The sequence below is a fragment of the Lycorma delicatula genome, chromosome 1 (assembly GCF_047948215.1).
Source record: "Lycorma delicatula isolate Av1 chromosome 1, ASM4794821v1, whole genome shotgun sequence".
NCBI lineage: Eukaryota > Metazoa > Arthropoda > Insecta > Hemiptera > Fulgoridae > Lycorma > Lycorma delicatula.
The window spans coordinates 160,198,294-160,223,534 of record NC_134455.1 but is presented as its reverse complement, the minus strand read 5'-3'; the positions used below and the strand labels follow the sequence as shown (position 1 = coordinate 160,223,534).

General features: G+C 30.0%; 1 protein-coding gene and 1 long non-coding RNA gene across 2 annotated transcripts in view; one reads left to right on the top strand and one right to left on the bottom strand.

Moving 5' to 3' along the window:
- Window positions 1-15,588, top strand: part of viaf (viral IAP-associated factor) — a 23,494-nt gene extending 7,906 nt beyond the window's left edge. The window contains exons 2-5 of the mRNA XM_075365839.1: window positions 2,663-2,795; window positions 5,089-5,320; window positions 12,008-12,216; window positions 15,067-15,588. Coding sequence (XP_075221954.1) covers window positions 2,663-2,795; window positions 5,089-5,320; window positions 12,008-12,216; window positions 15,067-15,209 — 717 coding nt within the window. The 3' untranslated portion in view covers window positions 15,210-15,588. The remainder of the gene's footprint in view (window positions 1-2,662; window positions 2,796-5,088; window positions 5,321-12,007; window positions 12,217-15,066) is intronic.
- LOC142324830 (uncharacterized) lies at window positions 11,501-25,241 on the bottom strand. Its single transcript, XR_012756409.1, has 3 exons — window positions 25,117-25,241; window positions 15,698-15,999; window positions 11,501-11,637 (listed from the first exon to the last, which is right to left on the bottom strand). It is a non-coding gene; the product is annotated as an uncharacterized LOC142324830 (long non-coding RNA).

Genomic DNA, 25,241 nt, shown 5'->3' with positions numbered 1-25,241 from the left:
AAACTTAAAACTGGTGTATTCCCTACTTCATGTCTACTGGAGATAAACAACAACTTCCAGTTTCAGTTTACTAGATTGCAGCCATGTACTATTGATTAAATGAGCAGAATTGTGACAACTCACCTTTGCACAATGCCATTTATATTCCCTGTCGCTTAAAGAAAGAGACTTTTATGACCCTGTATGCAAAACATAGAATTATGTAAAATCCCTTTGACTTGTAAAAAATGAACAATGTGTTGTTTATCTGGATCTCGTAGATTAATTCAATCCATTTTGGATGAAAATCATGAATAGTAAGAAGCACAGCAAAGACATTCAGTAGTATATGGTTGAAATAATTGACTGCACCTGCTAGTACTCAACCACCAACATAAATTTAAGATGAGACAGTTGAAGTATAACTACTACAACTACAGATAAGATAAACATTAGCAATTTAATACTATATTTTATTACTAATTCCATATATAATTTACATTGTAATATTAGTAATTGTGAAAATGAAAATTAAGGAATGTGTTCGCTTTTGAAATAAGATCATTATTTAAGGGTTGCTCTACTTCATTGCACAGAATATACACAAGGTATATTCAAACCATAAGGTATATTCAGATTATACAATTTATATATATATATATATATATATATATATATATATATATATATATATATATATATATATAAATTATTATATATAATGATATAATTATATATTATATTATTATTATTATATATAAATTATTATTATTTATTTATATATATGTGTGTGTGTGTTTTTCAGTCGTTAAATTTAATTTTTATGTATGTAGCTTAGCTACAGGTGTATTTTTCTGAATTATGTGTGTTATTATTAAGTACTTTTTTTTATATTATTTGCAAGTGTGTATAGTGATTTAAGATTATATATTTCTGTTAGTAATAAAATATTTTATTGCTTTAAAGAGATTTAAATATTTTATATTTTAATTGCTTAAAATTATCATTTTATAAATATATATATATATATTATAAACTTCATTTAAAGAATGTATTGTATATATTATTTATTGCTGATTTTTTTACTGCTGATATAATTATTAATAATTGATACATTTGGCACATCTACATTAACAAAAATGAAGCTGTTTAAAACAAAGAACTAAAAAATATGACAGATATGTTTATCTTAAAAAGTAAGCTATTGCTGTGAAGGGATTTTTTTCAGTTATCAACATTAACCCTCTCAACATTAATTCTCTAATTTCTTTTTGGTGGATGGAAAGGTGGAATTTGACATTGTAATTCCCAAGGGTATATATGAGAAAGATGAAGGAAAATGTTTGATTAAAAGCCTTGAAGAGGATAAATTAAGAAGGGTTGAAAAAAGGTGCCAAGTCTGAGAAAGTAGGAAACTTGAAACATTGCATTTACATTTATTTTAGATGGAAAACTATCACTACAAAGGGATTAGGGATTATTTTTCTTATTCTTAAGAGATAAGAAGAAGGGGCATAAAGAAACTAAATATTTACATGAGAATCGCATCATCATCAAATTGCTCACAACCTAATTCTTTCTTTTCCTGCATAGATACAGAGCTAATTGGCATATTTATTTCAAAGATTTTTTCTGGAAAATTAAAATTAATCCTTTTGATTAACATCCTGCAGGAATTATATTAAAAATTGGTTGAAGTAAGATATTTTGACAGGAAGAGTAATAAACATATCTGGCTTTGATGATCTCTGCAGGTAGTAAGTTGCTACAAAGAAGGGTTTTATTTCATTACCCACTATTTAGGATATTAATCTATGAAAAGCATAAAAAAATAGAAGCCAATAAGGTATAAAAAACAGACATTGCATGGTAGAAGGAAAAGTAATAATGGACTGGCAAACAAAGTAGAAGTTTGGCATCTGAGCAAAATTATTTAATGTGCAACCAAAACAAGTTTAAAAATAAATTTTCTGGATTCCCTAATTCATGTGGACATTTTTGACTTATGAACTTAAAATATAAATTTGACTAGTGCTAACTATGAAATTATGTGAAAGTGTATTACAAGATTTCTCCTTAAACCATTATTAAGTCACCTTGTCCAGGCCATTTGTGCAGCTCAATTATACAAATCAAATAAATTCAATGTAAATTTTGAAAACTATGTGCAGATGAGATTCCAATATTAGTTAAAAAAATAATAAAAATATATATTTCTTTTAAAAGTACATACAAATTGTGTATATTGTAATTACTGTACTGAAAATTTTTGTTATAATGAATTCAGAATGAAGAAGCCACAAAAAATGTGACTAAAAAGGAAGTAGGAGCTCATTTGAAAAAAAAATTCTTCCATAAAAGTTGCTGCAAATTTTAAATGCTTTGATTTGTGATTCAATTCATTTCAATACATTCCAAGTAACTTGATAAAAAGAAACAGACTTCAAAAGGATGAAGGGGCACTACTTAAAAAAAATACTTTTAGGGGTTTATTTTTAATTTGAGTAATGAGTAGGTTGTAGATAAATTTATCTTCAAAACTTAATTTTTCATATTAGATTGTTAACTGGTTCAACCAACTGAAAATGGCTATCAAATAAAGTATGAATCTTTACATGTGCCATATATAAGTTCCTTAAATTTATTCATTTAATAAACTTAGTTTAACATTTCTGTGTTTTAGAACCCAAATGAAGATACTGAGTGGAATGACATACTTAGAAGTAAAGGTATATTACCACCAAAACCTAAAGAAAAAGAGATAACAGAAGAGGATGTGGTGAATTTGGTTGAGTCAACTATTAAAGAAAGACAAGGTTAGTAACTAGAATTTTTTTACGTTATTAGAAGTAGATGTTAGGTTAAATTCTTGAAGTGGTATAAGGATTTTTTTATTAAAATTTTACAAGTATTTATGTTCAACTTGCATTTATTATTAAGCAATGAAGTAATTGAACCAGAAACATACCCAAAATATTTTGAGAACAGGGTTTTTAATTTTAGGTTATACCTCCTTTTAATCCTGAGATAACCAAATTTATAGAATTCCTGTAAAGCTAAAGATTTTTGTTTGCCATAAAACAGTTAAAAGATGGTTGCCATTTCTTAATAGGAAACAAGCAAAGTAATTACATAACTGTAGATATTTTTGAACTATAGTGTTCAGACCAAATATGTAAAAAAAAATATATGTATTTGAATTGATTGAGCAACCAGTTCAGATTCAAAAAATAAAATATTATATTTATTTCAATAAAATTATTTATTGATTGCTTCCATTTGTAATTTAAACTGCTGAAGTTGCTCTTTGGACATGAAAGAGAAAGGTTGCACATTAATATTGCTTGGTATTATGGATATTTATCTGGTGATATACTGTGTGTGAATCGGCATGTGTTACATCCACATATGTGAGTTATTGCAATTTTATCATTGTTATTTGAATTTCAGTTTAAAGTTTCCTCATTCTTTGCTATGTATAATAAATTAATTTTTCCTTCATATTGTGTTATATATTGTTAATTTTTGGAGTACATGGTGGGCAGATGGTCCCTTTACACTGTAATAAATTCAATCGGGCTGCACTGCTGCCAATTCTCATTGCTGCTGGAAAAGGTGGGGAGGATAAGCCGTGGTGGAGATCGTCAAGTGTGTACATTCCCGCCCACCCAGTAGAACTCAATTCAGGGCCTGAAAAATTAAATGTTATTCTTAGAAGAAGTTTGGAAGAAATTTCAAGCATTGGATTTGATTAACCAGAATACCTGAAATTAAAAAATCTGCAATTGAAGTTTGAGCTATAATTAGATAATTTAAGAATGAATTGGAAGATTTGTGTAAAAATGTTAATAAATTGTACTGGAAAATGCATCGGTGAAAAAACAAATGGAATATCTAGGATTTAAAAAAAGATTTAATTTAGTTTTCTACCATGTTCAGGGTATATGGAGGAGTCAGAACAAAAGGTGACAAATGTAATTAAAAATAAATTAGGAATTAATATTACTGAATATGATATTGAACAGGTGCAATGAGTATGGAAGAAGACATGACAGGCAAATCATAGTAAAATTTAATTAGTCATAAGAAAAATTGGAAATATTAATGCAGTCGGACAATAACAAGGAGTAAAATTTTCTATATTAGACAATTTCACTAATAATGTTCATGAAACAACTTAAAGAATTTGTGATAGAGACCAAAAATCCAGGATAAAATGTATTTTTGAGATGTGATAAACTGATTATTGAACCGTCCTTATACATTGAGAACACTTCAATAAAAAGAACGGTAATTTAGTAACAATGACTGCCACCAGGGAGCTACAACAAGGTAAGCATCAGCGTCTTGCATTTGAAAGTACCATTCATCTGAGTGACAAAGAAGAAAAATGTGAGTGAATTAAAGTGCTGAAAATTGGAAATGATGAAGTAAGTCCTGATGAAATGAGTTTTCAGATCTATGAGATTGGTCAAAAAGGAGAAGAGTGATTTTGACCTCCTTGGGAAATGTGGTGCAGGTAATTAAAAATAATGGTATAAGAAATGTTGATAGCAATAGGGAAATGGAAAACAGAAAAAAGTGAAGTAGAAAAGTTATATTGGTAGGGTACACTTTCAAGAAGTAGGATAGAGGTAGTAGGAGTAGGAAATTGAGAGATTGGTTGAAAACAAATTAAGGTGCGTGTATTACAGGAAGAAGTTTGAAAAAGTTACAACAGACAAAGTTAGCTTCTAAAATGATTATTTTCGTGAAGGCAGCATCCCAGTTCGACTTTATTTTACAATACACAAAAACATGCATGAAGACTGTATAAATAGTTATAAAATTATATATAGCAGTGCAGTTATAAAAATCCATACAAAAATGATTAGAAACAAAGTTATTGAAAACTAAATTATAATTTAACAATTTTTAGGGAGAGAAACCTAGGGATGTATTTAGTCAGTTATTTTGCAAATTCTAATTATATAGCTCAAATGTAGGTGTCAATATATCTGCTTATATAGTTAAAAGATGTAACTAATCTTGTACTATGTGTTAAATATTTTGTTAATGTTAATAATTTTTTATTACATTTATGTTTTATAATTTTTTCTGATCATACAGATGGGAGAAAGGTGTTGGATGAACTTTCATTAGATGAACTGGATGAGTTAGAAGATGAAGAGGATGAGCGAGTGCTGTTAGAATACAGAAAAAAAAGGATTGCTGAAATGCAAGCAGCTGCTCAAAAAGCCAAATATAGAGAGGTCTTAGAAATAACAGCTGCTGATTATGTAAATGAAGTTAATAAAGCTGGTGAAGGTGTTTGGGTAGTCCTCCATCTTTATAAACAAGGGTAACTGTGAAATTAAGATCCTACACATGTATGTGTGTTACGTATGTACTTGTACATGCAAACATGTTATGTATGATTGTATTCTTTGACTGATGTGGCAATTTTTAAGCCCTGAGTTTCATTGAGTCATCTAAATTGAATTTGTATTTAAGTTTAATATATTTATATTGGCAACAAGTTGACATCTGATTACAGTTGCCTTAATTTTTTTTAATGAAAAATAAATTTTGTATTGGATGAAAGATGCCAGATAAAACTAGAATTTGAATCCAAAACCATTTGAATGGCAGATTCACTACCACTGCACAAGAGGTTAGCATGAAGTTAAAAACGAAACGGGTTATTTTAAATCGCAACTTTTTTCTATGACTAGTTTAGTTTGTTAAGTGAACTGCATCTTAGGATGAAAAAAACTTTTACATTTTCTTGTCACATGTACAATGTTTTAGGGAGAAAACCTTTGAAATGACCTAGTTCTCAAATTTGATACAATAATAAATAATCAAAAAAGAGGTAGTTGCCTTGTAAATTATTTGTCCTGTTGTATTATTTATATTTCTAATATATTTCTTAAATGATATTTATTTTTCACTTATTTAATATGCATTAATATAATAGCATAAACATATTTTGTAGTGAGTTAAAACCTTATGACATGTCATGATAATTTTTCATGCAGTTTCAGTCTCATCTGTTTTTTTAATTATCACATACGAATCGTTAGAAAGTCTGATTTCGTGCATTTAGTTGATTGTTAGAGTATCTCTAATAGAACAAAAGGATGATAATCATGACTTAGACAACTTCTGTTAAAACATGAATTAAAATAATTTTGTAATCAAAAGAAGGGAAGTGAATACATTAAGATTTCTATTCTTAATCATTAAGATTTTTTCGTAACTGTTATGAAAAAAATTAATTTGCTTCATGCATGCAGTATTTATAATAAATGTATTCCATTACTATCATGTAAAGAGAAAATTATAATAAAATAAATTAGAAAATTATGTTTTCTATTCTAAAATATTCGAAAGCAAAGGAAAGCTTTTATTATATCTTTCATTGAAATATCTTGTTTATTTATAAAGGGACTTCATAGCTTTAAAAGTATATAAAAATTTATTGAGATAAGTTATTAATTCGGTTGAGGTCTCATTTTATAGAAAAACACATCAAGTTTGTCAACCGAAATTCACTGGTTTAAAATGGCTTCCATTTGTAATGCGATACACATCCCACCTGAAGTCAATTTCATTCCATACAGCCAGCAAGTCGGGGCCTTACCTCTGCAGCTGTGGTGTTAATTTGAAGTCTTAGCTCAACAAGATCAGCAGGTAAAGGTGGTACATAAACCTGATCTTAAAAACCCTACAAGAAAAATCTAGTGACATCATAATTGGGGAGTTAGGTGGCCATGCAGTTGGACCTTCACAACCAATCCACTAATCTAGAAATCAAGTATCAAGAAAATCTCAGACTTCTAGGTAGTAATGAGGAATTGCCCCGTCTTGCTGATAATAATGGCGTCCATCTTGGTCCTCTTCGTCTAACTGAGGAATTATAAAATTTTAAATCATGTTTAGATAAATTATATTATTTATGGTTGTCTCTTGGAAAAAGAACGGGCTGTACAGTGTTTGTTTGCTTAGAGACACAAAAAAATTGATCTTAGGGCTGTAACATTACTCAACATTTGGCGGTTATGGGTGTTCACCTTGCCATTAATGTGAAACATTGGCTCACTAAAAATTAATTGTCTAAAAATGTATTGTTTCTGCAATTCTTCCATCATTTTCACACAAAACTGCATCTGAGCAACTTTGTCATCATTTGTAATGTGTTGAACTGTGGTTAGTTTGTATGGCTTCAAATGCAATTGTTTACATAATATGCGCCAAAGAGTCGTTTATGGAATACCAGTCTTGTGTGACTTGCATAGGGTTGATTTGTTCAGACTATGTGCAAAGCTTTCTCTAAGTTGTTGCACAATAGCTTCAGGGATGTGTGGGCATCCTGGTGATTTTGTATGTTTAACAGAATAACCTGTCTCAATGAAGTTTGGTGCCAAGAGTAAACTGTATGCCTACTAGGAGGCTCCCTACCATACTCTATAAAAATTATGTTGTACTGCAGTTGCTGATTGCAAATTGTGAAACGAAATTGCACAGTGAGCATATTCTGCGCCAGCAAATGTATCTATTTTTAACAACACTGGTGACAGCGCTGGTGGCTGAATTCTTTACTAATGAACTACATGAGTCAAAACTTCATGTTTTTTGCTATGAAAAGAGAGATCCCAGCCAAATCTGTAAGTTATCTAAATAAGTTTTTTATGTTTTTAACGTTGTGAAGTTCCTTTTAAATCAACTTAAATAAATAGTGATAAGCAAGATAATTTAAAACAAAATATGAGTAAACTAGAGATGTGTGTGTTTGAATAACACCTCTTTCTCCCTCTCTCTCTCCCTCCCTCTCCCTATTCCTGTCTCTCCCTCCCTCTCACTCTCTCCTCCCCCACACACTCTCTCTCTCTCGTGTGTGTATATGCATGTGTGAGAGAGAGAGAGAGAGTGTGAGAGTGACATATAGTAGAAATTAGCGAGATATGGTGGTATTATGAACAAGATTTTGGTCACGGGATTATAAAATGAATACAAAATCGAAAAATGAATATAGGAGGTAATGGGAGAATTATTTTGTTCAAGATGGATTCAAAGCTCTAGCCTACAACAGATGTACATATTATGGTTTGTTTATATTTGAATGGCCCTTATAGATCCAAAAATTAAAAGTCCTTGAAATTTGTTGATACATGAGGATGTTGAAAACTAGATTAGTTGATCACCATTGAAAAAAGAGCTGAAGATGAATTTGATAACAGAGGTATAAGTAGAGGATGAAAACTGTAGACAAAGAAAAAATTGGAATGTATAAAACAGATTAAACTGAAAATTTTAAATGCAGAAGACAAGTTATAAGATTAAAAGTTTGTTGAAGAACAGAAAGGAATAGAGAATTAGTATCAGAACAGTCAAACTGTTGGTTCTAATAAAGTCTAAATGTTTTTAAAAATTTATTTTAACTTGGAACAATTAGATAAATTTCTAACCTTTTAATTTGATAAGTTTTGAAATTATTTTAAAATGTTGAAATTTATTTATTTTAAGGATCAAAACCATGCTTTTTAAAGCGTGTTTGTTAATTTAGTTGTTAGTTTTAGTAGCTGGGTAAATCAATGGACTCTGGTAATTCAAACCTTTTTAGTCCAACTTTCTTGCTAATTCAAACAGAAGATTAAGAAACTGCATTTGAACATAATGAATTCCACTAGCAAGTAGTAAAATTCATTCACTACTCTTTAACTTTGGTGATCATTGAAACCAGTTTAGTAACACAACTTTTGTGTTACAATTTTATCTTACTCCATACCCTTCAATTTTCAGGCTATTTCCAGAAGTTTTCTAGGTGATGCAGTTATAAACTTTGCAGTTTTACCTCCTCAGTTCAGAATTTTACTCCTTGTTTTAAAAGTCTCATGTTAAATACTGAAGATGGAATGATGGTAGGCGATTTCTATTGGAAAGATTTTGGTTGAAGGGTATTTTGAATTAGTATCAGAACAGTCAAACTGCTGGTTCTAATGAAGTCTAAATGTTTTTAAAAATTAACAAAGACATTGTTGCTGTTCGAGCTTTCTTAAAAAAATTGCATCCATTAAGAAGAAAAAAATATCTTTGACCCATGATTTACTTGAACGAAAGTCAGGAATTCAAAATCGTTCAAGAAATTATATATAGTAGAAGAGTACAAGCAGGCATTGTTCTTTGAATTCCAGTTAGAAAAGGATCATGAAATAATTCTGTTTGTGTTCAAACAGAATGTCAAGCTAATCTTTCAGTCAAAGTACTATTAGAACTAATAGTATTAACTAAATAGTATTTATTATTAGTGTTAATACACTATTAAAATATTATTTTTCTATATCCATTATATTTTAACTTCATTCATTAATTCTAATATAACATTTGTACTTAAGGTTTTTACAACAGTGTTATCTTTCCAGCCAAATTCTTCTCTCTTGTCTTAATGATTATCCTCTTCTAAATTTACATATTAATTTTCAACTGAATGTAAATACATATTCATTTTCAACTATTGCAGAAATTTCTGGCTTGTATTTAATGATCTGTATCCTACCTCTTTATGTTTAGTATTAATTAGTGTATTTAGTATTAATAGTCCTATTACTATTAGGACTAATATTATTAGAACAGCTTATAAATCTGCTGCTTAATTTGGAGGAGAACTGAGTAATTGTTGTGGATAATGCCCATTACTATTTTGTGCTCCTGGAGAATATTCTGACAAGAAAGCCACAAGAAACTGTTGGCTCGTTAATTGATCATAAAATATACCTTTGTTGTATAATTCTAGAGCTCCTGGTGATTGTCTATCATCACCAGCAGAGTTACTAAATGCATGAACCAGACGAAATCAAAACACAAGTGGGACATATAAGGTTAATTCATTATTATTTCAAATATTAACTTGTAGAGCTAATTTATACCAAAACAAAGGAAGAGATATCAGCTATTAATGGCTGACTAAAGGATATCAGGAAATTATTCAAAGATGCTATAAAAGGAGTTACAGTTCTTCCAGTGGAAGAATTGTGTTGAACATTCTGAAAGAAGACAAGAAGATATATCAGAGGAGGTGTATGATGAAACTATACTTATACATAAATTCTTAATGTCCCAATTTATATGATAGTGATACAACCAGATTTAGTGAGGATGAGTTATGAAATCTTATGTGTAATTTTATTCATTGTAGCTGTTATAAAACTTTTGAAATTAAGTTTCTTTGGTTGAATTTTTGAAAAAAAAAATTACTGAGATATTGTAAATATCTTGTCCATTTATATATAAGCAGCTAATAAATTTTACACATAAAGCATCTTTTTTTGAACTATCAGTCAAATAAAAGAACTGTTAAAGTGAAATAGTTATTCATTCTATTAACTAATAATATTTAAATTCTGTTTGGCTGTTAACATGCTTTTAATGAAAGGAACTTTTATTTATTAACTTAAAATGAATAAAAATCAAGAGTAAACAAGTATTATAAAATATATAACCAAATATAATAACTAAATAAGTCAGAAAATATGTCACAGTAAATATTTTTAATTGTTCTTGATGCAATAAAAAATTTTAATTACACTAAAACATGCAATAAAATGGTTGTTATTTATGTTTAATCCAAAAAAATAAAACCTTGTATTATTGATAAAATATTTAAAAAAATATCATAAATCACTTAACAACTTCAAGACACAGTAATAGCATATTAGCCTTCAATGCAGAAGTTTCTGGGTTAAATTTACTAAATTATTCATACAATGACATTGAATCATTTCACTCTGTCTCAAAAACAAAAATATTTTTAAAAAATTCTTCAACTCAAAAACACCTTTGCACAACATGTTTGAAACTTTGCTAATGTACAAAAAAAAAATATGTGAACATGTTTCAAAGGAAAATATTTTTTATGGAACATGCATAAACTGTATATTTTCATACTCTACTAAGTAGAGTAAGTAATTATTTCTTTATTAATAACAAATTGCCTTTTCATTTATATTAGGCATGTTACACATTATTTGATTAAGAAAGTAACAAGCTTATAAATCTGTTGCTTAGTTTGGCGGAGAACTGAGTAATTGTTGTGGATAATGCTCATTACCATTTTGTGCTCCTGGAGAATATTCTGACAAGAAAAACCACAAGAAATTGTTGGCTCGTTAATTGATATAAAATATAGCATGACCTTTGTTGTATAATTCTAGAGCTCTTGGTGATTGTCTATCATCACCAGCAGAATTACTAAATGCATGAACCAGACAAAATCAAAACACAAGTGGGACATATTAAGGTTAATTCATTATTATTTGAAATATTTTAATATAATACTTTGATGGAAAGTGGTCATTGTCCCAATAGCAAAAATGTTGATATAAACATTTTCAAAAAGGTTTAGAGCTGTATATTACAAATATACTCCTAAAGGTAAAACAGTTACTGAAATATAATTTTCAAAAACTTATCTGTCATCTTTGTGTTCTGTTTACTGCAGAAAACCAGACCTGTTGAACTTTGGATTTGAAAATGTTGTTATGGCAATTCTTCAGTCTTTCCTTGGACTAACTTGGAGTTAGTCCAGAAAATTTTACCTGACCTTGGTTATTTTCTAGGTTTCCAAGCATTTTTTCTCTGCTTCTGTATAGTTCATCTGATTTCTGATTATACCCCAAGCTGAAAGAGTTGCTAAGATTTGTTAATGTTGTCAAGAAATTCTATACATTTTTAAAATTGATTTTTCAAAAAATTGGGAAGATCTGGGAAATAAAGTATATAGCCTATAATTATTGACAAATTATCATCTCCTTTCTTGTACAGGGATTTGATTTTGGTTATTTTAAGAGCAGATGGTGTAGTAGCCTCACTGATAGAATGATTAGTAATACGAGCCAGTGGATTCTACTATGGTGTCTTGTATTTTTTAATAAAAAAGAATAATTGCTATCAATTTATTGTAGTTAGGAATTTGTGATAAATAAGGGAATACTACTCAATAATTCAAGGGAATAATTTATATTTATTAATATTTGTGTATTGTCTGCAGGATTCCACTGTGTGCTTTAATCAATCAGCATATTTCACAACTTGCCCAGAAATTTCCTGCAACTAAATTCTTAAAGAGTATATCAACCACTTGTATCCCAAACTATCCTGACAAAAACCTTCCGACCTTGTTTGTGTACTATGAGGGTGACATGAAGAGTCAGTTTGTTGGACCATTGGAATTGCGTGGTCCTAACCTTACTGTTGATGGTGAGTAAATCATGAATTACAATAATTTTGTCCTTATTTTTCTATCCTTCAACTGTTGTGTTATTTGTTAATAATAGCTGGTTTGGGCTCGCTTCACTCACTGTCAAGCGAGAGGACTCTGCCCGATCCTTGACACCTTTGTATCCTCATGTTTGTGAGAATATTTAGTATTTTACAGAAATATTTTAAGAAAAGAAATATTAGTGTGTAGAGAATATTTTTCTGAACATTGCGTTTTTATTTTTAAAATAGGCTTAAGGAGTGAGTAGATATAGAATTTAATAGAAATATAATATTAACGCTAGCCATATTGATAACAGGGAGTTGGCTTCTTTGTTTAGTCTTTTGTGAGGTTGTGCTAGTTGCTGGTCCAGCTGCTGCTATTGGTACAGAGTGGATGAAATGATTGCCAGCTGCATGCATACCATGTGTACCAATGATTGATTGGGGGTTGAATTATTGTACCATGCGTATTCTTTACAAAGGTGTCTGTGAGGCCATAATGTTGTATACTGTGCTCGTCTGGGCTCATCGTTTGCAGTTCTAATGTTATAGGAACATTCTTTTGCGAGCCCAGCATCTTCTATTGTTAGCTGTTGTCGGTGGTTACAGAGCTGTCTCGAGAGAGGCAGTCTCTGTGATCGCTGACATTAAACAGATTGACATTCTAGCTGTGGAACGTAGCAAGAGGTACATTTCTAAGAAGGAAGGCCTTCTTACTTCTGGGCATATGCGAGAAATTGAAGACTAAGGTTTTAACTCTGCCAAGCTAGGTGGAACGATTCTTCTACTGGTCGATACATGCATGTTATCTTTCCAAATGTTAGAGAGCTGCGAGCAATTGGTTGGGTTTCCCTCAATTGGTATATTACTCATTCCTTTCAGGACATGGTGCCTTTAGGAATAGTTTGGTTAGGTTTGGTTTGGTTGACTCTGGTTTGTGTCCAGACTGTAGGGTTGATGACACTGTGGACCATGTACTTTGTTTGTCCCTGGTATGAGGTTGAACATACCAGACTAATTAGGGAACTCAAGAGAGTGGACTCCTTTTTTGATATGCGTGTCAACTGGAAGACTCACAGAGAATGGACTATGTGGCTGGCTTCCTTCGATTCCTCGACCTGAGCAGGATGGCTGAAGGGGTATAGTACAGTAGTACCTCAGGTGGCTAGGGACTGCCTGAGGAGTTGATTGGCTGGAGGTAGGCGTATTGGCATCGAGCCACGGATAGAAATTGTAGTTATTATTTGAATGTTAGCAATCGGCAGAACAGCGATAGCACTGCCGAGGGCATGAGTTACCATGCAGCCGTGAGGTGTAGCGGCATCTTGACAATGGTTGAAGAAAGTAAATGCCATGTGGGATTCTGCGATAGAGTTGATTGGGAGTAGGAGGTCTGTCCACCTCTCCCTTGTAGACCAGACCGATGTCCGTAAATTAACCTAAAGTCAGGGGTATGTACTGAAGTAGAGTTCAATAAGGGAACTAGGACTAAATTTTGTTGTGAAAAACATTTTTGGTGGTAGATTGTTGTTAATTTGCCTCGAATTTCAAGACATTTGCTAGAAATTGGCTCAATAAAAGTTAGGTGCGGGTTTCATGTTTCTGCGAGCTAGGTTAGCTTGTTCAGAGGGCAACGATGTAGGACATTCAAGATGTCCAGATGAGGCCTACAGTGAAGGCAAAAGCTGAGTTTAAAAATCACTGCTGTAAATGTCTACTAAGGCATTTACATTGGTGGCATCCTGACGAGGCCTGACTTATTACTATGAGATGTAAAAGTTAGAGGGTGAAAGATGACTCCTGTTAAAGCCCGTCAGGGCTATGAATGGGGGGGGTATCTACCCCCCCTATGAGGTTGGGGTGCATGCATGCCCAATGACTCCTGCTAAATAAAGAATCCTTTTTTTTTACTGCTAAATATTAACTATTAATCCCTTTCTTTTAAATAAATAATACAATTAATAGATACAAATAAAGATAATCTACGCTTAGAAATTAAATTAAATAATCTGTAAATTATTTGACAACAGATTGCTTCTAGCAGGAGAGAGTTGCTTGCGAGACATTAACTGTCTTAACACTCTTAGCGCCATGTGTATCAATCTGATACATTTTTAGCAATGCCAAAACGGCCACGTGTATAATTTTGATGCACACGTAATGGTCTTGTTTGATGCATAAAAAATGTCTGGCCTGGGGTGAAGTTTTACTGATTTAGGCGTGGCGCTAAGAGTGTTTAAGTGACTTGTACCACAACATCACAGGTTACCTTGTCACAAGGTCTGAGATTAACCTGTGGAAGGAGGTGTTACCTGGTGCTGTGCACACTCTGTATCCACTTTGTGATGGGTAGTCAAGAGTCCAGTCTCTCTGTGTTGCCTAAAGATTTTTGTTAGAAAATATAATGGTGTGATTAATGTGGTGATAATCAGCTGTTATTGATTGGTTTTAGAGAAGTTACGCTTGTTTATATATTTTTTTGTAAGTTTTTCAAAGTGTTTGTCTAATTTGTAATTAATTAAAGAGAACATTGTAATTCATTTTTGATTATTGATTGATTCATTTAAGAGTACATTATTTTACTAGTAAAAAAACCGGTTTTAATTGTGCATAAAAATTTATGTTTTTATTTTCAGAAATTCTGGAAAAATTGATTCAGTAGAAAATACTATAAATATAAAAAGGCGATATAAAATGTACTTTTTTATTTTAGATAAGTGGATTTTCATATTGTTTCTTAGTGTTCTCTTTAACTTGTTAAAATTTTCTCTGGTTTGTGTATATTACGTTTTACATTATTTGTAGATATTTTATGTTTTATTCACTTATAGTGTTATTTGTTTTTAGAACTTGAGTGGTTAATTGGAGAGACTGGTGCTGTGGAAACAAAATTGAAACAGGATCCTCGCCAAAACTCAGGACCACGTGATATCTTATTCTCTTCTCTAAATGCAGTTAATAATAGTGATGGTGGGGGTGGTGATTGGTGACATCAATATCAAGAAAACTCTGGAAACCATTATATAGGAATGATTTCAGATCATTCACAGTGTGGCAATATTGACTTTGATTATACAATGTGCTGTTCCGTTCTTTTTTTTATGTGTTGCTTTTTATAATGGTTATATGCGCAATTTAAGAAAAAGGTTATAAAAGATCTGGGTTGTCATGATGTTTATGTGTTTAAATAAAGTATATTTTTATGATGTAACCCCAGATGTGGGTGAAGGAGAAAATTAAAGAGTAGGATGGCCAATGGGCTAAATTATTCATCTTCTATGAAATTAAATTTTATAATGTACTTAATCATAGTTGAAAAAATAAATACGAATTGTTTTAATTCTGTAAATAAAAATAGATTAGTACATTGTTTGTTTTAATATTGCTTATTAGTTTTCCCTCAAAAAAAATATTTTTATGGACGAAATTATTATTTTATATATTTTAAAAATAATTTGAACATACAGTACATTCTTACTTTAAAGTTTCTTATTGTTCCTCTTCTTCCTTTTCATCTTGCCAGTACTTTTTAGGTCTCACTCGCCTTTTTCCAGAATTCTTCTGTTGATAATTTTTGTTTTGGAGCTTCTCCTTTGAAGAAAGCCCTGCTTTCAAGATTTCTTTTAATGTTTTTTATTAATTACTGATTTTATAATTCCAGAATTTTTATTGCTCTATTTATCAGAATTTGTTTTTTTTAGGTTTATCGTGAAGATAAACCTAAAACACTACGTTTTTTCTCTCATCGCTTAGCAATGGGCAAAAGAAAATGTGTTTAACCTGCAACAGGAATACAAATTTTGAATTTATATAATGACAGTAACAATGAACGTGTTTATAGCACAGTGTACTGGAGAATGACAGTAACAATGAAAGTGTTTTATTACATACTATGTACTGGAGAGTTTTCTGTTGCACATTAAGGAAAGGGTGATATTGAAGACCACATGAAAACAGCTAAACATAAAAGTGCTATTAATGCTACTGCTTCAGCAAACATAAGAGATCTTTTTAAAGCCAAAGATGCAGTAACAATAACATCTGGAGTGTGCTGCAAAAGAAGCTATATTTTCTCCCATACTGCTAGACATGAACTCTGTTTCAAAACATCAGACTGCACATCTAAGCTGGTTAATAAGTTATATGACCCAAAATTATCATCTGCTAGAACCAAAACTGAGGTAATTAATGTTATTTCACAATTTGTATTTGATAATGTGTTACATTCTTTGGAAAACATTAGTTATGTAATAGTAATGATGGATAGCTCAAATAGAAGTGAAGTGAAATTGTAAGATATTTCAGACTGGAGGAGGGAATTCAAGTTAAACTTAAATTTCGATGAAGTGTCAAGTTAAACTTTTAAATTTTGATGAAGTGTCAGGTGAAATTGTTCAAATTTTGACTGTATCTTTTGCAATGTGTGAAAAAATACAAACTGAGAAGAAAAGTTTGTTTGTTATACTGCTGATAATGAAAATGTGTTTAGTAAAGTTAACAGTTATTTAGATAAACCTATTTTAGGAATTCGTTGTTCAGACCACATTGTACACAATTCAGTACAAACAGCATGTGATTCTCTACCCCTGGAAATAGATGTTATTGTTATAAAAATTTATAAATATTTTCCCATATATATATATATATAGTAAGAGTAATGAAACTTGGAGTTCTGTGAGGAGTTCTGTGAATTTGTGAAAACATATTACAAAAAAGTATTATTTAATAGCAGCACAAGGTTCCTTAGTTTTCTACCTGCAATAGAAAGAATTCTGTCCATTGTTTATGGCTTAAAATCATTCTTCTTATCTTGTGATAAATGCCCAAAATTATTTGATTGTTTGAAAATCTAGAGTGAACTGTTTTAGAAATGTTTGTATGGTACTTTACAGTTATTTAATAATGCAGTTCTGAAATTGGAAGCTAATTCTATCGCAGCAACAGAAGCATTTCAGACATATTCTAAATTATTTTTCAACTTCAGGAAAGAAAAACCCACAAATTTATACCATCTTCTACCATAGAATTGCTATGCACTGAAAAAGAAGATAATGCTGTTTAGGAACAAAAATTCTTCTCAAGCTTAGACAGTTTTTATAATTCTAGTATCCAATACTTAGAGTTGTGTAGAACCGGTTTTGATAAAGTTAGTAAGTTTCAGTGGATAAATCTACGTACTGAAATTGCCTGGTCTGATTTAGAAGAGAGTGTACAAGTTGTTAATGAAATTATAAAAGATTCCATAAAAGTTGAACGTACATTATTGAACCAGTTAATTCAAAACCAAAGGGTAGGTTGTGGTTCAAGTTCTGAAAAAGTACCAGGTACTATTAAAGAGAAGTGGAAAGCAATTTTTAAGGTGTTTCAAAAGACTGATATTTCGTGTTGCAATATTTCTAAAATGGTTGAGTTTGCAATGTCTTTGCCTGGTAAATCTGCTCCAGTTGAGACAGTTTTTTCAATTATAGGGAAGATTTGGTCTGCAGAAAAGGGTAAATTTTCAGTAACTACTGTTAAACATCTGCTAAATGTTAAAATTAATGCAGAAATTTCTTATTGTGAATTTTATGATGTAATTAAAACAAGCAAACCATTTCTGAAAAAAGTCATGTCTAATGTAAAATACAACTGAATAAATAAAGTTTAACGTTTTAGTAAACTGTTAAGACTTTAATTAATTTCTTAAATTTTTTCTTGTGTTTGACCAAAAAAATAAGATAAGCCTAACTGTAAAGGAATGGTAAAAAATCTTCCATCTGAATTTTTCAATTGTTTCTGTTGTGCAGCCAGGATGTGGACCTGCATTATGAAGAACAGTTCTTGATCTCAGCATTCCTTGTCATCAGTTTTGAATGGCACAATATAGTTTAGAAAGTATTTCACAATAGACTTGTAATTTAATGGATCTAGGTTCTATGAATTCAACAAAAGCACACCCTTTTCATCTCAGGATAAAGTTGCCATGATTTTCCTTCATGACGGCTTGTTTGAATTTTTTTGGTTTAGGTGAACCGAATGATACAACTACTGGATTGGTTGTTCCATCTCAGCATTGACAAATGAAATCCACGTTACTAGTGATAATATGGGAAAAGGATTTGTTTTCTCATGATTAAAGCGGTAGAGAAAAGCATGTACAGAAGTCATTCTGTGATCTTTGTGAGCACTTGTCAACAATTTTGACACTCATCGTGAAACACAGTTAAGTTGGACTAGTCATGATTTTCAACAATGTTGTCTTTGAAACTTCTTGAAATTCTAGAGAAAAATTACTAATCTTAAAGTGAGATTTTTTCTAACCTTTGCATTCACTTGTTCAACGAGATCATCACTTCGAACCAAAGCTTGCCACTTCGCTATTTGTTGTGAACATTTGAATGGCCTTCGTTGAACTCACAACACCATTGCGTCACTTTTCTTCAAGTATTTGCAGTAGGCCCATATGTTTCACACAATTGATGGTGAATTTCAACAGTATTATGTCTTCTTGTGTTTAGAAATCTAATCATTAAGACTTTACAACTGGTGGGATTTGTTATTAGTGCATTAATTTAACACTGTCTTGCAGAAGCAAACAACAACGAACTGATGGCAATATGGCGGTTACATGCCTAACAGATCACTTAAAGCCTCTGCATATGCATGAATCAATCATTGCTGTTAATAACTTATTGGCTTTTACTTTTGAACTGTGGCTTGTATTATTAATTCTGCATTAACCCTAGAATCATAACGCATAGTCTGGCATACTACACCATCCATAAAAATAGCTTTCACTATGGAAGGGATGAGATTTATTACTCTACCTCCCTAGTAGCTTGCTTTGAAAATATTCTGTCAAAGCGACAACTATACCTGGTTTTTGTCAGTGAGTTGGCCGAAACATTGTGATTTACATTAGTGTTTTCAATTTGCACATAGAGTTGAAGGTAAAGCTGTTTTTTAAACTGTAAGTGTATATAATATGCTTTTTTTAGTTTATAATATAAATATTTGTTCAATGTTATTTTGAAATATATTGCATTTTATGTTATGTTACGCTTCTTCAGGCAGAATAGGGAGTACGGAGTGCAGAATATGATGATGCTGTTGCTTAAGATGGGTTTTGAAAAAAATTTTTTATTTATGATATATTCAAATACAGTAAGTAATTTAAACTGTGTAAGTTCATTTAGAGTTGGGTTTTTTTTTAGTAATAATGATTTGAATTGCTCAAGTATGCCTAGATCACATCTTTTTTTTTTTGTTTATGTATATGATTCTTATACTTTTTTTGATGTTTTGGCATGTTTGGTTTATTTCAATGAGTTGGTTTGTAGAAATTGATTCAGTGGTAAAGTTGTGTTCTATCATTGTGGAAAACTTAAACCCTGTTTTTCCTATGTTAACTTTATCCATGTTCAGCAGTCAATAATGCATTTTGTTTTATTTATGCTTCTATATGAAATGCTGTATGTAGCCTTATTTATGCTTCTATATGAAATGCTGTATGTAGCCTTCTTTGCAATTTGTGGCCAACTTTCTCAGTAGGTTTAATAATGAAAATAAATATAATGATTTTGTTGTTTCTTTTAGTACTAACAGAACTGCATTATAAAGAGAGTTTATTTACAGTCTGCATAAAAATCTAATTATTACAATATTATAACAAGACCACAAAAGGCAAGCTCCAGTACTTGAGATCCCAGCTTTTAACTCATACTAAGAGAACCAGTAACGGAATTTGAGAACAATAATGAGAAAAAATATAAGAGCAAGATCACAACTCATAAGGGAAGATAAAAATGTTAAGTTTGTTATTTAACAAAAAGTAGAATTGAATGTGCATGTTAAGGTTTAACATTCTATTAATGTTTCATGTTACGAAGACATTTATTTAAATAATATCTAATACTACTCTTAGCCAGAACCTGGAGACATTTTATTGTCAACTTAAAATAAATTATGTCTTTACCAATTTATTTTAATTTGTAAAACAATGTGGTTTACGTATAATCATTCTAAAGCATCTATTTTGCTACACAGCACTATTAGTATTTTGTTGGTGGACAATCCCATCGTTCTGTTTCCACTTGAAACTCAAGTAGAAGTGGTCATGTTTTTCAGTTGCATGATTCTATTTATTTCGTTTTTCTTATTCTGGAAATAAATGTTATACTGTAGTAGTACAATAAAGTTTTAAGAAATTATTTATTTTTGCATTAATTTAAAAAATTAAATTTTACAGAAAACTTTGTTTTATCAACAAATCTTCTTTTAAAATTGTACATTTTTAAATCTGTCTCTTATTATTTCGGTGTATTACTTCAATTTTATTCTGTATATATTTTCCATCATTATTTTGGTGCTTATAAAGGAATATTACCATAAAAAGGTGCTGCAGCTAAAAATTTCAGTGTAGTTTATTCAGTGTTTTTGCTTATTGTTTTTACTCAAATTATAATTTCTATACAATCTTATTTTTACACATTAACTTAGCCTATTAAAAATAATAACCAAAAATTAAATTCATTTAAAAATCTGATGTGAACAATGCATGACTTCCTTGTACGCCTATTAATTACATTTTTTTTAAAATGAAAAGTGCGTAAAATTTTATTTCATTAATAACTTCTGATTCTTTTTTTATCGTTATTACTGAATCGTAAATTTTTTTTACAATCTGAGATTAATCAAATTATTAATAAATCAATATATTTAAATTAAAAAAAAAAAAGTTAAAAAATGGAGATGAAGTATGTGATTCAAACCAATTGCCCTTGTAAGATCCAAGTGCCCCTTGCCCAAGTGCCCTTGTAAGATCCAAATATTTCATTAATAAAATTTCATTTGACTATAACTCTGGAATTAATGAGTACCACTTATGATACACATTGAAAAGCTCTCAATGAGGGTTTATTACTACAGTTTAAAAAAGTCTAAAATCCAATTTTTTTTTTATTTTGGGCTTTTTTGGAGACTTTTGGTTTAGTCGATTGCAATCAAAAGGGGAGGTGCACAACTAGATGTTACAACAGTCCTAAAGCCAAAATTTCAACATCCTGCAGCTAATCATTTTTGCGTTATGCGAGATATGTATATACATAAATAAGTATGTACAGACGTCACACCGAAACTGGTCAAAATGGATTCAGGGATTGTCAAAATGGATATTTCTGTTGAAATCTGAAAACCAAAATTTTTCCTTTACTTTGTACAAAGAAGTAAAAAGCACATATTATATTTTGGTTTATTTGATAATTTATATTTTTTAAGAGATATTAAGATAATATTAAATAAATTTTATTTGTAGAATCTCCAATTTGGTCAAATACAATTATTTAATTATAACATTCATGAATAAATTTTTTATAATAGACCGTTCTACCCATTCTTATATTTTGTGATGCATTTTACTATATACAAGACATGAAAGTAAAAAAAAAAAGAATTTCACAAATTTTGTCTAGCATTAAGTATTTTTGAAAATGTGTTAGAAAAAATATTTAATTTGTAGGCTCTAGGTTTATGACTTAAAAATTCTGTTTTGGAAACAAAAACACTCAAATAATATGGTTTACTTCCTGGTCAAAAAAATTTCTAATGCATATTTTTATTAAAATGTATATATTAGTGTGAGATGGGTATAATAATGTGGAAGCTGTTGGTACAACTGGTGTTGGAGTGGGGAGGACTATTTATTGCTTGCCCAATTGAGTATTGCCAATCTGTGTCTAGCACTGGCTTTTGAACAACGTCGTGTAATTGTGTGTTGTTTGTTAAAATGCAGTTAACTGTTGAAAATTTGGAGATGAAATCTAATATTTTGTGTCGGCAAAAGTTTAGGGAAAAATTTGAAAAGGAAGCACAAGTGAAAAGTGTTATGAAGTTAGTTAAAACATATGGATGAGCAGTCGCGCTCATTCTTTTGCAGTAAGGCAATGAAGTGTAGGATAATTTCTTGGTAGACAGCAGCATCCACAGTTTTTAAAAAAAAACAAGGGAATTATTATTATTATTATTCATTGCCTTGAAACTGCACACTGTACGCTTATTTTTTTGTGGGTGTGGAGAAGATTAAAAAAAAATGAGTGGGTTTTCATTTCTTATATACATATATCCCAAATATAAATTTACATATAATTCCAAAGATGCACAAATAATAATTATGCTATTTGTAACAAAATGTATCAAATTAGAATAACACATTTATAATAAATTAATATTATTTACAAGATTTGTTTTAATTTTTACTAGCTAGTCTTTTGAAGTCAGCCTACATTTATTTATAAAAAATCATTTAATATAAATAAAAATTTAAAAAAAATTAAACAAAGGAACCACATTTAAAGTAAGACATCAACTAATGTCCAAAATCATCTATGATAAAACTATTTCAGTGACTAGTTCAAACATTAATAAACGTTGATTATATCAAAGTTTTATTAGGTCATAATTAAATAGTAATAATCAAATGAAGTATAAAATATGCTAAATATGGCACTTGAGGTTAAGGCTGATTAAAATCATCCTGCTAAAAAACATAACTACTGCTAATTCACATCAAAAAATGGTTTGGCATGTAATGTGTTAAAAAGAATAACTGAGTAAGACAGGTTTATTGGAGGAAATTAAACTTTAAAAATTAGATGAACAGTAAAACTAAAGTAATGAAATTTGACGCAAAGTATGGTGATGTTGAGTAAAATAAAGGGGTATAATAATCAAAAAGTTGCAAATTTTATATTGTAGACAAAATTACAAGGAGTGTATGAAATAAGAAGTAAAAGCACAATAGTACAATTAAAAAGAAGTTTCATTAAAAAAATGAGATATTCTATCAAACATAATTTAAGAATTAATAAGAAATTTTTAAATAATAAATATGGAGTGTAGCCCCCTACAGCAGCAAAGCATGAACAATAGAAAAGTATAAAAGGCAAGAAATAGAAAATTTAAAAATGTTTTATAAGGAGTATGTTAAAAATTAAATGCAAAGATTTTATGAGTCAAAAAAAGGGTTATGGCTTTTCATAAGTAATGCGATTCTAGCTAGAAGTTTCTTATTGTTCTTAAATAATTATTAAGTCATAAATTAAGACTCCTAGGATGGTTAATTTTGTTAACAAAGGAAGTATTAAAAAATGCAAGGCGAGACAAGGATTAGTATACATTAAGTATATAATTGGAGATGACATATTACATGTTGTAGCATGTTTTGAGAATAGTAATGAATACAAAATAAAAAGTTAACAAATTTATCCAGAAATAACTTATAACTAAAATATGTTATTAATGATTTAAATTACACAACTAAGTATTAAAATTCAGTTCATTTGCATCATACTAAAAGCACATCAAAAACAAATAAAAAACAATTTTAAAAGCACTTTATGCTAAATTTTTAGTATTTAATCATTAATGAGGAAGAGGTATAGAAATTTTTTTAAAAAATAGTTTACATTGTACAACTGCTTCCTTGATCTTTTTATATGAAATTGAAATGTTTTCCCTTATTTACTAACATTATTGGCTGATAAATAATGACCAAAAGTAAATCTGCCGTATCTTCAAGAGAAAAATATTCAAAACAGCATAAAGTAATAGCTCTCTCAAAAATTGGTGGTGATTGTTTCTTAGTGGAAGTTGATAAACCTGATTATAAGCAGAAAGATAACACCAGAAATGTTTTCAAGACAATTAATATTTCCACATAGATATAAATTCTCTTTGCAAATTATTACTGACAGATCTTTCAGCATAATTATTAGATCTAATCAACATAAGTTAAGTATTTACCATTTACTCCCAACCAGGGTAGGTGTGTTGCATTGAAACACCTTGATTCTAAGCACAGATATCAAGCAGAATAGACGTTAGGCAAGGCACTAATGGGATCCATGTTAGCATTGTTCTAATGGCATGTATGTATGAACCTTTAATAGAAAACTAATACTATAGAAATATTACTAAAGATTTCTAGCTGATAACACTCAATGCATAATAAATAAATGTCAAACGTTAAACGTCAAATAAATAAATGTCAAATGTTAAACGTTGTCTAATTCCAGTAGTCTATATAAAACCTTTTTGCAATTAAAGCACTAAAATTCTCAGTGACAAGACTAAAACTTCGAACCAAACATAGTTTTGGAATATTCACAAAGTACTGAGATCGAGAATGTAATTCACAAAGTCTTAGCCATCAATTCATTAATGTCTGTGTTCTGAAAGGTATCTAACTTATTAAGCATAATGTATATGAAATACTCCAACAAATATTGTACACCTGAAGGCAGAGGAAAATAACAGGTTAGTATTATATATTTTTTAATCTGTATAAAAAAGGATACATTAAGAATACATTCTTCAACGTAGTTGCCCAGAAAAAAGTATTGTAGAAATAAAGTAAATTACATGACATAACATCCAGTAACATTTGTGACTAAGTGCTTCACCTTTACTATAGAATTTTAAAAAACGTTTACGTTAAAATAAAAAATGATTTTATGAAATCAAAACCAAATAACAAAAAAAAAAAAATCTATATGAATAATAACACAGGTCTGATATTAAGAACCGAGTGTTCAATTATACATAACATCAAACTTAAAACCAAACATTTGATTTTTAGCACTTCAAAAACATCTAAATTGGCATTTAGATCATAATCAAAGTGGTAATAACGTTGATCTTTAAACAAATCCAATGTCAGTTTTTAAAACGGTATTAAATTTTTTTGGTTAATTGCCAAAATTTTCTTTAAAGTTTAAAATCAAAAGATATCTTGAATTCAAGGTACATGCCGAGTATTGCTATGCTTGTTTCTTACGTCGTTGGTTAAGCACGTCTCCAAATCTTATATAGTATACACAAACATACATAGTTTTAAATTTTTAACAGACGCGCTCATCTCACCCAAATTTGAGATCCGCAGAATCGATCCATTATTTATTTATTTTTTTTTTTTTTGTTTCAATAAAAATTATAATTTTGCAAAAAATAATCCTGACTTGCGAGTTAACAGAGGAAATAAACAAAAC